This window comes from Symsagittifera roscoffensis, chromosome 2, assembly GCF_963678635.1.
Source record: "Symsagittifera roscoffensis chromosome 2, txSymRosc1.1, whole genome shotgun sequence".
Taxonomy (NCBI): Eukaryota; Metazoa; Xenacoelomorpha; order Acoela; family Convolutidae; genus Symsagittifera; species Symsagittifera roscoffensis.
In genome coordinates this window covers 28,475,821-28,488,711 of record NC_087063.1, presented here as the reverse complement: position 1 = coordinate 28,488,711, position 12,891 = coordinate 28,475,821, and the positions used below count along the sequence as shown (strand labels likewise).

The 12,891-nt window shown below is 32.8% G+C and overlaps 1 protein-coding gene across 3 annotated transcripts in view; it reads right to left on the bottom strand.

Moving 5' to 3' along the window:
* The window catches only part of LOC134839026 (neuronal acetylcholine receptor subunit alpha-10-like), a 36,562-nt gene extending 24,368 nt beyond the window's left edge, over positions 1-12,194 (bottom strand). The window contains exons 1-2 of one of the 3 annotated variants that reach the window (XM_063854419.1): positions 11,673-12,194; positions 9,783-10,156 (exon numbers count right to left, since the gene is read on the bottom strand). Coding sequence is in view for 1 of the 3 variants with exons in the window: in XM_063854418.1 (XP_063710488.1) it covers positions 11,673-11,677 (5 nt within the window). In the remaining 2 variants the exon portion in view is untranslated. The remainder of the gene's footprint in view (positions 1-9,782; positions 10,157-11,672) is intronic. The other 2 variants (XM_063854420.1, XM_063854418.1) reach the window with 2 other exon arrangements.
* Positions 12,195-12,891: the final 697 nt, after the last annotated feature.

Sequence of the window (12,891 nt, the reverse complement as noted above, 5' to 3'; positions counted from 1 at the left end):
GTAGAGCGAGCAATCGATAAATGCAGTATGAACTAAAAACAGAGACGAAAAGTTTTCTGCATATAAATGAATAAAATTAGTTCTTTATGAGGTGGATAAATGGAAAAAAATAGCCAATTTGATAAACAGTGGTATTAAACTGTGAAAAGTTGTTGGAATGAAATAATTTTGAGTTTCCTCTTTAAACAGAGCAAGCATATGCTTTTGTTTCTTCTCTATTTTTGACAATGAAAAATGCCCGCAAGTAAAACGAAAATAATTTGAAAAATTTTGATTCCCATTCATGATTAATGTTGTGTATGTAAATTAGAAAATTGTAGATGAGATTTTTCTGCGATGCTTTTTTTTGTGACTTCTTTGTGCAGAGTGTTGAGTTTTCCCTGCCCTAGGCGACAGAAAAGCCGCAAAAGAATAAGGAACAAAGAGGTTAGTGATAACTCAAAAAGTCAGAGTGGGAGAAAAAAGTGGAAAGATGGAAATTTCAAAATGTTTTAATCCAACAAAAATGCTAGGCAATTTTTTTCACAGCTCCAAAATTGGGGAGCTGAGATGTGAAGGTTGCAATTTTGACCACGATAACATTTAGTTTTGCCTTGTTTTAGAACTTCACTTCTAATCCGGTTTGTTAATAGCTAGCACGGAGGTACTCTTCCGAATTTTGATGAAAAAATAGAACAAATGCATATTTTGCTTTTTTCAGAGAGAATCAATTGAAGGTGAAAAATTCAAAATATTTTCAATCCAACAAAAATGCTAGGCAATTTTTTTCACAGCTCCAGAAACATCAACTAAAAATGGCTCGAGTTATTTTAAATTTTTAACACTTTGTCTGATAAAAATATAAAAAAATATAGTATGATGGATATCATGAGGCTTAGTTTTTGATTTTGAAAAGTACAACTTGAGTTTTATATATATGCCTATGAGAGTGATTTTCTTGTAACAGGTTGACAATTGCGTTTTTAGGTTTGTTTGGGACTTATTAAATTTGTTTCAAAGCGTTTAAGGAACATTTTTTTTCAACTTTGCCGGGTTTGTTCACGCAACATTTTTTTGACATTCTTGCTGTAAATTTTTCACAGCGAACTGTGTTTTTTTTTGATAATTTATCTTAAATTTCAAAAGATCCCAGTTGATGTTTTGATAATTTTCCTCTGATTTTTTCATAAATTTGATTCTGTTCGAGATAAATTTATTATCAGGAGACTTTTGGCAATGGTATATAACACGAAAGGTTTGTGAGACGTTTTAATAAACTGTGGGCTGCTAAATCTTTTCGTCCGTTCGAGTGGCTGCACTATTGTTCATACTGAGCAACTGAAAATGTAATTTTAAATCCTTTTGCAAAATTGATCCGAAGACTTTGGATCTAGATCAAATGAAAGTTTTTTTCTGTCGATTGAAGAAATTTATTTGCGTTTTTTTAAGTTTCTGTCTAGGTATTACACTTTTTTTTCATCATTGTAGTTTACAAAACTAATAACAGAAAGACCTTTTTTCTCAATATTCTTTTTCTTTATTACTTTTTGATTTCGATTCAGTTTGAAACAGTGTTGATTAAGTTCTCAAGCACACAAGATCTTGTGTTAACCTCAAGAAAAATGTATAGCAATTTTGCTACGTGTTTTCAGCCTAAACGTGTTGAAAAGTTTATTAGATAGAGAACATAATATTGAAAAGATGTCAATTCTTTCTGTAGTCCTTAGTTTATTTTGTCGTTTGAAAAAAATGAGGTTTTTTTTAAATAGAACATAATAGTGAAATGATGTCAATCCCTTCTGTAGTCCTTAGATTATTTTGTCCTTTGATTAAAAATGAGACCATCAAAAAAAAATTGTCACAGACAGTTGATCTCCAAATTAGCTTGAATTCTAAAGATCTCGTAGTGTGTATTGAAAAAAAAGAAGGCCACTTACTGTAGGCTGAAATATTTGAAAATAATTCCGAACAAATTGTTTTAATTTATGTTATTGACTTCCTTATACAATTTTTTCCTTGAACAATTTTGAGTTCCAGGACAAACTAACTAATTGGATGCAGTTATGATGTGGATCTGGACAGAATAGAAGATGAGACGACCTAAAAAACAAACGATGAGTTCGAAAAAAAAGTTTTTTTTTCAGTAGGAAATAAAAGATTTGCAGAGATTTGTTTATCAAATGAATGACCGATTGAGAGAGCAAGAAAAGTACACCCGGACAGACAACGTTCTAATCAGAAACTCGCCTTTTGACGTTCGAGACGAAAAATTTCTGGGTCGAAATGTTGCGAATTTTTTTGTTGAGTTTTTGAAAATCGAGTGTTTTGATCGTGGCGGTTCGAAAGCATAACTCTATGTACCAAAAAGAAAACCTCTTCCATATAAATTGATGCCTACAGTGTGGAAAATTTTCAAATATTTCGACAAAGATTTTTTGCACAATGAAAGGAAAAATCTGCAAGGTCAAAAAACATTGAATGGACGTCAATTGTATATCGATGAACTTCTTTTACCAGAAGAAGCAAAATTGAAGCGGGAGACTGATGAAAACTGTAATGTAACATCGGCTACAAAATTTAAAATGAGCGTTCTGTGCAAAAGTAGAGATGGGAGGGAAGTTCTTGTTCCTATCAATTAGCAAACTGATATGGAAAAGCTGAAAAACCCAATGAAAAAGTAAACAGCAATCGCAGCGTAGAGCGAGCAATCGATAAATGCAGTATGAACTAAAAACAGAGACGAAAAGTTTTCTGCATATAAATGAATAAAATTAGTTCTTTATGAGGTGGATAAATGGAAAAAAATAGCCAATTTGATAAACAGTGGTATTAAACTGTGAAAAGTTGTTGGAATGAAATAATTTTGAGTTTCCTTTTTAAACAGAGCAAGCATATGCTTTTGTTTTTTCTCTATTTTTGACAATGAAAAATGCCCGCAAGTAAAACGAAAATAATTTGAAAAATTTTGATTCCCATTCATGATTAATGTTGTGTATGTAAATTAGAAAATTGTAGATGAGATTTTTCTGCGATGCTTTTTTTGTGACTTCTTTGTGCAGAGTGTTGAGTTTTCCCTGCCCTAGGCGACAGAAAAGCCGCAAAAGAATAAGGAACAAAGAGGTTAGTGATAACTCAAAAAGTCAGAGTGGGAGAAAAAAGTGGAAAGATGGAAATTTCAAAATGTTTTAATCCAACAAAAATGCTAGGCAATTTTTTTCACAGCTCCAAAATTGGGGAGCTGAGATGTGAAGGTTGCAATTTTGACCACGATAACATTTAGTTTTGCCTTGTTTTAGAACTTCACTTCTAATCCGGTTTGTTAATAGCTAGCACGGAGGTACTCTTCCGAATTTTGATGAAAAAATAGAACAAATGCATATTTTGCTTTTTTCAGAGAGAATCAATTGAAGGTGAAAAATTCAAAATATTTTCAATCCAACAAAAATGCTAGGCAATTTTTTTCACAGCTCCAGAAACATCAACTAAAAATGGCTCGAGTTATTTTAAATTTTTAACACTTTGTCTGATAAAAATATAAAAAAATATAGTATGATGGATATCATGAGGCTTAGTTTTTGATTTTGAAAAGTACAACTTGAGTTTTATATATATGCCTATGAGAGTGATTTTCTTGTAACAGGTTGACAATTGCGTTTTTAGGTTTGTTTGGGACTTATTAAATTTGTTTCAAAGCGTTTAAGGAACATTTTTTTTCAACTTTGCCGGGTTTGTTCACGCAACATTTTTTTGACATTCTTGCTGTAAATTTTTCACAGCGAACTGTGTTTTTTTTGATAATTTATCTTAAATTTCAAAAGATCCCAGTTGATGTTTTGATAATTTTCCTCTGATTTTTTCATAAATTTGATTCTGTTCGAGATAAATTTATTATCAGGAGACTTTTGGCAATGGTATATAACACGAAAGGTTTGTGAGACGTTTTAATAATCTGTGGGCTGCTAAATCTTTTCGTCCGTTCGAGTGGCTGCACTATTGTTCATACTGAGCAACTGAAAATGTAATTTTAAATCCTTTTGCAAAATTGATCAGAAGACTTTGGATCTAGATCAAATGAAAAATTTTTTCTGTCGATTGAAGAAATTTATTTGCGTTTTTTTAAGTTTCTGTCTAGGTATTACACTTTTTTTCATCATTGTAGTTTACAAAACTAATAACAGAAAGACCTTTTTTCTCAATATTCTTTTTCTTTATTACTTTTTGATTTCGATTCAGTTTGAAACAGTGTTGATTAAGTTCTCAAGCACACAAGATCTTGTGTTAACCTCAAGAAAAATGTATAGCAATTTTTCTACGTGTTTTCAGCCTAAACGTGTTGAAAAGTTTATTAGATAGAGAACATAATATTGAAAAGATGTCAATTCTTTCTGTAGTCCTTAGTTTATTTTGTCGTTTGAAAAAAATGAGGTTTTTTTTAAATAGAACATAATAGTGAAATGACGTCAATCCCTTCTGTAGTCCTTAGATTATTTTGTCCTTTGATTAAAAATGAGACCATCAAAAAAAAAATTTGTCACAGACAGTTGATCTCCAAATTAGCTTGAATTCTAAAGATCTCGTAGTGCGTATTGAAAAAAAAGAAGGCCACTTACTGTAGGCTGAAATATTTGAAAATTATTCCGAACAAATTGTTTTAATTTATGTTATTGACTTCCTTATACAATTTTTTCCTTGAACAATTTTGAGTTCCAGGACAAACTAACTAATTGGATGCAGTTATGATGTGGATCTGGACAGAATAGAAGATGAGACGACCTAAAAAATAAACGATGAGTTCGAAAAAAAAGTTTTTTTTTCAGTAGGAAATAAAAGATTTGCAGAGATTTGTTTATCAAATGAATGACCGATTGAGAGAGCAAGAAAAGTACACCCGGACAGACAACGTTCTAATCAGAAACTCGCCTTTTGACGTTCGAGACGAAAAATTTCTGGGTCGAAATGTTGCGAATTTTTTTGTTGAGTTTTTGAAAATCGAGTGTTTTGATCGTGGCGGTTCGAAAGCATAACTCTATGTACCAAAAAGAAAACCTCTTCCATATAAATTGATGCCTACAGTGTGGAAAATTTTCAAATATTTCGACATAGATTTTTTGCACAAATGGACGTCAATTGTATATCGATGAACTTCTTTTACCAGAAGAAGCAAAATTGAAGCGGGAGACTGATGAAAACTGTAATGTAACATCGGCTACAAAATTTAAAATGAGCGTTCTGTGCAAAAGTAGAGATGGGAGGGAAGTGCTTGTTCCTATCAATTAGCAAACTGATATGGAAAAGCTGAAAAACCCAATGAAAAAGGAAACAGCATTCGCAGCGTAGAGCGAGCAATCGATAAATGCAGTATGAACTAAAAACAGAGACGAAAAGTTTTCTGCATATAAATGAATAAAATTAGTTCTTTATGAGGTGGATAAATGGAAAAAAATAGCCAATTTGATAAACAGTGGTATTAAACTGTGAAAAGTTGTTGGAATGAAATAATTTTGAGTTTCCTCTTTAAACAGAGCAAGCATATGCTTTTGTTTCTTCTCTATTTTTGACAATGAAAAATGCCCGCAAGTAAAACGAAAATAGTTTGAAAAATTTTGATTCCCATTCATGATTAATGTTGTGTATGTAAATTAGAAAATTGTAGATGAGATTTTTCTGCGATGCTTTCTTTTGTGACTTCTTCGTGCAGAGTGTTGAGTTTTCCCTGCCCTAGGCGACAGAAAAGCCGCAAAAGAATAAGGAACAAAGAGGTTAGTGATAACTCAAAAAGTCAGAGTGGGAGAAAAAAGTGGAAAGATGAAATTGTCTGCAAATTTTTTTGAAAAACTAGGGAATTAGGATTTTTGAATCAGCAATTTTCTGAGTCAGTCGGAGAAAATCACAGAACTTCCCAATTAAGTGCTTGAATGGTTTGTGACTTTTTGTCGGCTAACCAGGTTTAACTCTACATATGAGGTTACAACTATAGTTAATTGTAAGTCTTTGGTAGGTTAATTAGAAAAAAAATGCACTAGCTTTTCCTGCATGAAAATGGTAAATCAACCAAGTATTTGTTTACGGTATTTGAGATCAATCATACAAAATTTCCCATTTTTAGAATTACAGCTTGAAAAAGGTAACACAACTTGAGTTGTTAGCGCTTTCAGAAACATGGCTGTCTGAGAGCTCCCCGAACAAAGATTTCAAACTACAAATGTATCAAGAATTACTTTTTTTACATTAGAGCAAGGAAAAGAGGAGAAGTAGGGCTTAAAGTCAAAAAAAAAAGAAATAGATTTTTGGCGGAAAATTTGAAACTGGCCAACCTTAGATTTTGACGTTCAAGAAAAGATTTGAAAACTTTGAAATTTTTTACGGTTTTGTACAGGCGCCCAAATGCCAAAATAGACAATTTCTTTGAAACTTTAGCTATGCATTAGCTAGCCTGGAAACCTGACCAACTGACAAAAAATTTTTTGTGGAGATTTCAACTTCGACTGGTGCACAAATGGGAAAAAATGCAAAAATAAACTTGCTCAGTTATTACAAAGTTTTGATATTTTGTACCCTGGAGAGCTTCTAATTATCCGTGTTTGCGGCCTATCACTTCACAATATCAGCGTACAAATCTGAAAAAGTGACAATAAAGCGAAAAATAATTACTTGGAAATGAAATTAGGAAAGAATCGGGTTTTTCAAAAACAGGAAAGCTATTTTTTCAAAAAAAGAAAAACCTTGAAACAAACGGACAAAAAGTTAGAATCGCATTTTTGGCTTCCAAATGAAATGCAGACAATTGAAATTAACATCGAATATTTGGAAATCAATCCAGCCTTTCTATGCACGAACGGGGATACAAAATGACGAAATTTTTACAAATTGATGAAAACATTATGAAACGAAACTTCAAAGCAGCCAGTTGAACAGTCCTTTTTGTCTGCGAACCAGTTGAACAAGTATTTCACAAACATTGCAGAGAAAATGGCTGAATGTCATGAAGTTTATAGGGAAAATTAAAAACAAAATAGGTTTTTTAATGTTATATTGGCTATTAAATGTTTTGCTCATATGCTCATTTCCAATTCATTAACTCTTCTAGAAAAACAGATCAGAAAGTTTTGGACTAAAAAAATAAATGAAAATTGAACTTGTTGTTCTTCGATGGGGTCTGATTGGAACATTCTGCGCTATTTGCATGGCAACCAGGTATCAATTTTTGTTTATTTGTTTGAGCAGTTCCAAGCAAACGTTTTTTCGACTTCCTTGAATGTCAAAGTCTGCGAATGTCATCTGGCTAATTAAATTTTTGTAGACAGAAGGTGTGTATGAAGTGATGCAAATATCACAAAAAATTGCGTGGGCAAAAAAACTATCAGAAATACCTGACTCTAAAGGCAAGTTTCTGTGGATATTTATACCAAAAAATCGACATATCTGTGGTGAAAAAATTTTGATATATTTATGTCCAAAATAATGAAAATTTGTCCAAAATAATGCTAAAAGTGTCTTTTAATCTTGATTTAATTCTAAGGTTCGCGTAAAAAGACAACAATTGACAACAATAAGATTAAGCACCCTCATCGGGGCATGCAGTGATGTTATATCCCGATACAGCGCCATCAAAGATCTAACGATTAAACCCAAACTAACTGGTAAGCATGTCCAGTTGGATATCCAGTCTCAAAAAGCCGACCAGAAAATCAACAAACGTCACCACGTACAATATTCTTGCAACACCAGAATATAAATTATTGGTCATCAGAGACACCAGACTACATGGTAACACCCCAGGTATAAACAAAAGAAAATAAAAGTAAACAACGGGACCACGGAGAAGAAAAACATGAAAAGGACAAGAGAACCACAAGGAGAGAGGAGAATGAAGAAGTAAAGGAAAATAAGAGTGATCAAAGAAAACTCATCAGAACAAAAACTACAAAATCTTTGACAGTCGGGGAAATTTCATTTAGAAGGACTATAGGACTATATGAACATTTATATAGATGGATAATTTATACCAACTGGGGTTTGTGTGTCGCAACCTTTATGTTCACCTTGAGTAATATGAGAGCAACTGTCTACGGACAAACAAAATACCTTGTGCTCGACTTAAAATCAGTTCTCTTGTTAGTTTTTTCTAAATTTTTCTCTTCGAACTTGAATTAAGACATTCATCAATATTTTTCCTGACAGCTGAGACTTCAGAGTTATGTACAGTTGATTCTGCAATGTTGCCCCGTATGAAAAGATAGTGAGGTGGGTTTCATTTCCTGTTTTGCAGAAAAGCACATAAAATTTAACCAATTTGTAAGGAATTAACTTTTTTTATCGCGAAAAACTGTTCTAGCGATGAAAGCTAATAGTTCTGGACAACTTAGCAAAATATAGACCAATCAAGCCGGGTTTCAGCAGACCGATCCGGTGGGATTTTACTTACCCAAACTGTTCAGGCTATAAATGGGGTTTGTTGTTTCGCCCACAGAAAGTTTGTTCGGATGGATTTCAGTTTTTATTTTACGCAAAATCAGGTGCCAAAACTATCATTAGTCAGAATGGGTGATATATCATATTTAAAGCCCCTTTAATTGTAGTTTGAGCTATTTGGGAACACGTGTAGGCCTTCGTGTGGCAGTGCTGTATTGACGAGCAGTCCTGTATATGACGACTATAGCTACATGCACATTAAAAACACACTTATACAAGATTGTTCTACTACTTGCATCTGTCCCTCAAAAAAATCTGTGCCAGCAAAAAATCCTACAAAAAGTGCTTTTCTAGGTCTGTTTTTTTTTACTGTTCGCATAATTCTTTGACTGTGCTCGACCTGTGTTTCGACTGTGCTTGACTCATATTTTGTTTGTGCTGGACATGTTTCGACTGTGCTCAACCTATGTTTCGATTGTGTTTGACGTATGTTTCGATTTACTCGATCAAAATCGGGTATGTATCAACTGTTCTCGAATTATGTTTTGATTGGGCTCGACCTAAATTATGTATGTTTTGACTGTCCTCAACTTATGTTTCGACTCTCTCGGCCAAATTTCGGGTGTGTTTTAGATTTGTGCTCGACTTAAAATTGCTACTCGAACGCGGAATTTCAGTCGCAAAACTGCGCGTGCTCGACTTTGAGAGTCGAAACATAAATCGAGCACCTCGGTTCCAGGTATTTTTCAATTTTGTAAAAAGTTCACCCTCTGTCGAGAAAAACCGGTTTGAAGTTTTTGATTTTCAGTCTAATTTTGAGCGAGTAAAGCGAGCATGTGTTACGTTTAATTGATTAAATCGGTCATTTAAGATGTAAAAAATTTAGTTTCGTTTCTGGAAAATAGAAATTTGCGCTTCTTTGGCTATAAAGATTTTTTTGATTCAAAATAAAATCTACAAAAAAGTAAGATAATACTTAGAAGGCACAAACAATACAAGTTTGACAAAAAATGTATTTTCTATTTGACAAAAAAAAACGTTTTTATATCAAATGTGGTCGGAATTTTAAAGAAAAAAAAAACCTTTTTTTTGTAAGAATGTGGTCGAAATTTTTGGTGTTATTTGTATAGCTACCGGCTACTCGGACTCAGAAATAGCATGTGGGCAGTGGCGTGTGCAGAAGTTTTTGTTGAACTTTTTCAAGGCAACCAATTTTATTTTCCGAGTTCACGAAAAAATACTATAAAGACTCTATTGTATTCAAAATTTATGTTCTGCGCCGCTGGCAAATAAAAAAAACAGGCTAAAATATGATATGGACTCAAGTAGTTTTCAAATTTTGTTTCGCATCAATCATGTAAATCAATGGTAAAAAAAGGTTTTTGACTTACTTTTGGGTTTTGAGGAAAGTGGTTGTCTTCTTTCTGTAACCAATATGATGAAGTTTTGCTCGTTAAATGTAAAATTTTTTGACTGATTCTTCAAAGTAAATAGAAAAAGATGCCAGTAAACTTGAATTAGATCAAAGTTATATTAATAGCAGGCAAGATTAAGCCACGCGACAATCTTTGAGTCAAATGATGGTGAAAGCGGCGAAATGGAAGCTATAGAGCCGTACCAGTATTTGCTCAAGTTAATATAACTTCCTGATTTTCTAAAGCTTTTTTCTGTCTCCAATTTCTCAATCGGCATTGGAAGTTTAATTTCGGAGGCTTTTCCCAGATATTGAATAAATTTCAATTGTAATTCTTGTTTGCTTTTCTTGCTTTAGAAGGGCAAAGAATACAAACAAGTGACGAAATGTTCTTTACTTTATTTTTTTTGCTCTTAAGTTAACCTTTTTCTGTATTGGAAAAAAAACAGACAAATTATTTTTAAAAATGGAAAAAAAATGAATTTTATTCAATTTCTTTTGACTTTTGGGAATCAAGTAATTTTTCACTGATTTTGTGACAATATTTAAAGTTTATCAAAAATACCCAATCGCATACTCGATCAGCATATCATATGCTGATTAAAATTATCCGGAGAAAAATAACGAAATTGGAAGTTTCCAACGCATTTTTATTCAAACTGGGTTGACATTAATTAAAATGTGATGACATCCTCGTATTAGAGAAAAAAATTACATTGAATTATCTAGGTTGATAAAAAGATAATAGAATATGGCATGATAGGCGATATTATGAAACCCATTTTTTTAAGGTTATCGACTTCAACGGTTTTCTTCTGTCGTTAAATAGATAGCTTTTTTAGTGTTTAACGAAAATACAATTGAATCGTTTCAAATTTAATCTATAGACAATTCGTGTATAACAAAAACCATTTATATTGTATCTTTTTATATTTTAGTATATTTAAGTATATTTTATAGACAAATATATCGATCAGTTTTAAGACTGAGAAAAACCATAAAAATTACTACAAAATCAAGTTAAAATCAAGTTATTACTACAAAATCAAGTTAAACAAAGTCATAAAACTTGAGAAAAACGCGTCGTGAAATTTCAGTATTGATCATTTTGTCCTCAAATTTTGATGGAGCGCTTTATATTGTTTTCAATGAAAAAAAATCGAAAAAAAGTTATGGAACATTTGTACGGGTGTGGTCTTTTTCTTCAGACAAATGTCGGCTTTCTAACAATTCATTTTTGGATAGAGTTTTTGTACCATCTGAAAGGTATTGACGTTTTGAGCAAAATTGTTTACAAAATCATTTGTCGTATAGTTTTTGGGGTTGCGAAAACAGGCAATTCGGCCAATTTGGCGCAATTAGAGCGGGATATACTTTGTGCTATTAACGCGTATACGGCTATTTAATACGGCTCAAAATTGTTTTAATTTAAATGTCAATGGTACTTTAGTATAAAAAATTTGTTTTCTGAAAATATTTCACTCCTCATTTGTTGATCGAGTGTAATTTTTAATCATGATAAAATGAAGCTTCAAATTTTTTTTGGGTCTTTCCAATTATAGTCCTCCGACTTGATTTAGCCCTCTCCGTGATAATAAAAAAACAGTGTGGTGGGGCTATATATTTTTCTGTTTTTGAGCTTGGTGGGTGTGTGTGTGTGTGTGGGGGGGGGGGGGGGGGGGGAGCAATATCTATATTTTAAAAGTTACGCTCATATAAACACTTAATTTCTAATTTTACCAATATTACAGCCCAACAAGTCGTGTTTAATGGTAAGCTTTTTTGATTTACTTGCTTGGTAACTTTTTCAACAATCAACAACATTAACAGGAAGATATAACCATAAGTTGTAGCGGAGGAAACTTACCGCATTCAAATAGAGCTTTCGACCGTATTTTCTGTTTGAAGCCACCCAGGGTTTTGCGCAAAAGTATCAGCGAATCGCCCAACTTAAGACTTAAAAGAAGGGAAATAAATAATTTGATTATTTCTGTGGCAAATAAAAAGCAATATGTATGAACATTTGCAGATCGCTGTTTGCGTTTATTGGACAGGTTCTCCTTCATCCGTGTTTTCGTTTACGACAATCAAAGGGAATTACTCGGCAATAAACTACAGAATATCTATCGATCTCCTCGAGGGTAGAGATGTGAAACGGGAATGGGAAAATATTGCATGAAAATTGCACGAGCGTGAAACAAAAATGCAGCAGTAAAACTTGCAGCCCCCTCCCAGCCTAGTAGCAAAAAATTACAATTACTGTCACTTTTGTACAATGGAAGCTATAGCTTGTTGGGGAGGGGGGCTGTAATTGGAAAGAAGAACAGTCAAGTTCACTAGTTGTACGACCGAAATGAGGAACAGGAGAAAAGCCGGGCTTGGAAGGGGTCATGTTCAAGTTAATCCATTTTTTAAACAAATTCTTTGAAGTGATACTTTTTGAAGTATCCAGTCAAGCTCCTGGTTTTTTCTATTTCTCACCTTTGATTTTTTTCTGAAATAAGATTTTAAGTGACTTTAGATGTTCTAAACTGTAATAAAATACAATGTCAGCGAGAAAAATTTTCTTTCAAAATTGCTTTTCATCGACAAAATTTCTTTCATCAAAATTGCTGTATGAGCAAGTTTACTAAAAAAGAGTGGGAAATTCTAAAAAAAACATGCTGCTCGTTGAGCTCACGACAGCAAATAAATGTACATTCCAAACTCTCCGCCCTCTTAGAATTACAAATTAAAGTTGTCTACAGCAATTTCCAGGCTAGAAAAGCCTTTCAAATGTGACATGTTTTAAAAGGAAATACTAAAGTAAACAAGACTGCTCGTATATCAGGGTAAAGCAGAATATTCCGACTGTTTCTTAATCCAAATCGAAAAATTTTTGGGAGAAGAAAATTTTGAAAACCTATAAATTTTGAACAATATCAAAGTATGAAATTTAGCATAACTTTGTCCAGAACATGGCCAATTTGGCAGTTTTCAAGCCACCAGAACTTAACAAAAAATAATCGGAGGTAAAATATCTTTTTAATTTTGAACTCAGAAAGTAGTTTCTTCAATGGAGTATAAAAAAATTTGTTGAAAACTGT